The 2,499-nt window shown below is 50.7% G+C and overlaps 1 protein-coding gene across 2 annotated transcripts in view; it reads right to left on the bottom strand.

Moving 5' to 3' along the window:
- Positions 1-441: 441 nt before the first annotated feature.
- LOC106818442 (cGMP-dependent protein kinase, isozyme 1-like) overlaps positions 442-2,499 on the bottom strand; it is a 19,216-nt gene continuing 17,158 nt past the window's right edge. For both annotated transcript variants that reach the window (XM_014823154.1, XM_014823153.1), the window contains exons 4-6: positions 1,194-1,335; positions 774-913; positions 442-535 (exon numbers count right to left, since the gene is read on the bottom strand). In XM_014823154.1, coding sequence (XP_014678640.1) covers positions 442-535; positions 774-913; positions 1,194-1,335 — 376 coding nt within the window. The remainder of the gene's footprint in view (positions 536-773; positions 914-1,193; positions 1,336-2,499) is intronic.

Raw genomic sequence — 2,499 nt, forward strand, 5'->3', positions numbered from 1 at the left:
CATGAACCTCAGCATTAAAAAAATCATTTGAAATGTTAGAAGGTCGGGGGGGGAGAGAATAGAGTGAACCACGATCACCATCACTGCTGTCCTTGTTGTCACCATCACCGTCGTCATTGTCATCGCTGTCGGTGTCATCATTGTCATCATCACCGTTCTCATCGTCGTCGTCGTCGTCATCATCATCATCGTCATCGTCCTAATCATCGTCCCCATCATCATTATCGTCTTCGTCGGTGTCGTCATCATCATCATTACTGTCACCATCATTGTCATCGTCATCATCGTAACCATCATCATTGTCATCATCATCATCATCATCGTCGGCGGCAGCGTGCGTATTGCAGCAGACAGGATGAGACAGCAGCAGACAGGGTGAGACAGCAGCAGACAGGATGAGACAGCAGCAGACAGGGTGAGACAGCAGTAGACAGGAGTAACTCACCTGTCCCGCAGGATGGTCCACAGCTCGCCACCGAGACACACCTCCAGCATCATGTACACGTACTTCCTGTCCTTAAACGTCTTGTACATCCTGAAACATCGTCATCGTCAACGCCAGCGTTCAAAAGCGAGAAAGTTACCGCGGCGGACGTCGCCACGACACTAAGTCACCGTGGAAACCGTCGCCACGACATCGCGTTGCGTGAGAACTACTATGGTGACTGTCGCCACGACATTGCGTTGCCGTGGCGAAGGTCAGGACGGAATCAGAGTTGCTGTGAGGCGTTGCCATGGCGACGACAATGCGTTGCCATGACGACGACACTAACCTGCAGATGTAGGGGCACCTGGCCTCCATCATGATCTTCTTTTCGGAGTAGATGTGATCTTGTTGACGTGTATCGACAATATGCTTCTTCTTCAGGCACTTAAGCGCAAACGTGCGCGTTTTATCAGCCGACAGCGCCACCTGGGGACAGATATCGTCGTCAGTGAGCATTCGGGCGACGACGGCGACAGTTGCGTGGTTAAAGTCTTCCATCGACCGCTGTTCACTTGTTATTTATCATCAGCTGCTGCTCACTTGTTATCTATCATCAGCTGCTGCTCACTTGTTATCTATCATCAGCTGCTGCTCACTTGTCACGTGACCACGCTAATTCCATCCATTTACATAGCGAATGACTGACGGACGCTCGCTTTTTAGCGGACGCTCGCTTGTTAGTGGATGCTCTCTTGTTTCGACTCACCAGCTCGACGCGTCCGAACCCGCCCATGCCAAGCGTCGCCACGACCTCCAAATCCTCGAGTCTCAAGGTCACGAACTCCGGATCGACGCAACTCGGTAGCGGCGTCAGCGACCGTTCATCCGTGCCAGAACTGTTGCTCCCCCTGTTGGCAGACAGCCGGCGGCCATGATGAAACAACGGAACATCCGGAGGTGGGCGGGGGAGGGAGAGAAGCGCGCCAGCGGCTGAATCGCGTTTTACTCGAAAAAGTTTCGAAAAAACTTTATTCTTATTCTTATTATTATTATGATCTCGCGATAGCAGATGCTTGGTAACCGCACGGCTGTTTAGCAACGTGAGATGCGACGTGATTTGAGTCTCTAGCGGCTCGCTAATTCGCCGTCGTCGTCGCAGCGTCGATAAGTGTTCGTTTGCTGTCATTGTCGTCACGTGACAACGGCAGAGGACAGGGATGCATCGTCTTTCAGAGCGGTGTCGAGAGAGAGAGAGAGGAGAGAGGAGAGCGGAGAGAGAAGAAGAGAGAAAGAAGCGAGAGAGAAGAGAGGAAAGAAAGGAGAGAGGTGAGAGGGGAGAGAGAAGAGAGAGAGAGGCAGCGAAGAGGGAGAGAGAGAGAGAGAGAGAGGGATGAGAGAGAGAGAGAAGAGAGAGAAGAGAGAGAGAGAGAAAAGAGATAAGAAAGAGGACGAGAAGAGACAAAGATGAGAGAGGGATGAGAGAGAGAGAGAGACGAGAGAGAGACGAGAGAGAAGAGAGAGAGAGAACGAGAGAGAGAGAGAGGGAGAGAGAGATAAGAAAAGACGAGGACAGAGAGAGAAAGAGAAGTAGGAGCGGACGAGAGAGAAGAGAGACGCAGAGAGAGCGAGAGAGAGAGAGAAAGAAGAGAAAGAGAGAGAAAGAGAGAAAAGCGAGAGAGAGAGCGAGAGTAAAGAATTAGAGACAGAGAGAGAGAACATGCAAGTCGTTGCTCGGCTCGAGGCAGGAAAAAAGTGGCCGGTATGCATTGTTTAGCGAAGAACATGGTGATCAGTGGCCATATATCATCAGCGAACGAGTAGTAGTGAGATGGAGGGCAATGGAGATCACATCCTCAGCGAGCGACGAGAGTGCAGTGGAGGAACAGGGATTCACTCTCAGCGAGCGAGAGAGGAGAGGAGGGCAGGAATCACATCTCAGAATGCAAGCGATATTTGCGACGCGCGAAACCCTAGAGGTAGTCAACAGCGCAATAGAACACGCACACAACGACTACTGTATTGTAATATAATCAGTATATACAATATTATATATATATTACTATATATACCGC

Source organism: Priapulus caudatus, unplaced genomic scaffold, assembly GCF_000485595.1.
Source record: "Priapulus caudatus unplaced genomic scaffold, Priapulus_caudatus-5.0.1 Scaffold2246, whole genome shotgun sequence".
Taxonomy (NCBI): domain Eukaryota; kingdom Metazoa; phylum Priapulida; class Priapulimorpha; order Priapulimorphida; family Priapulidae; genus Priapulus; species Priapulus caudatus.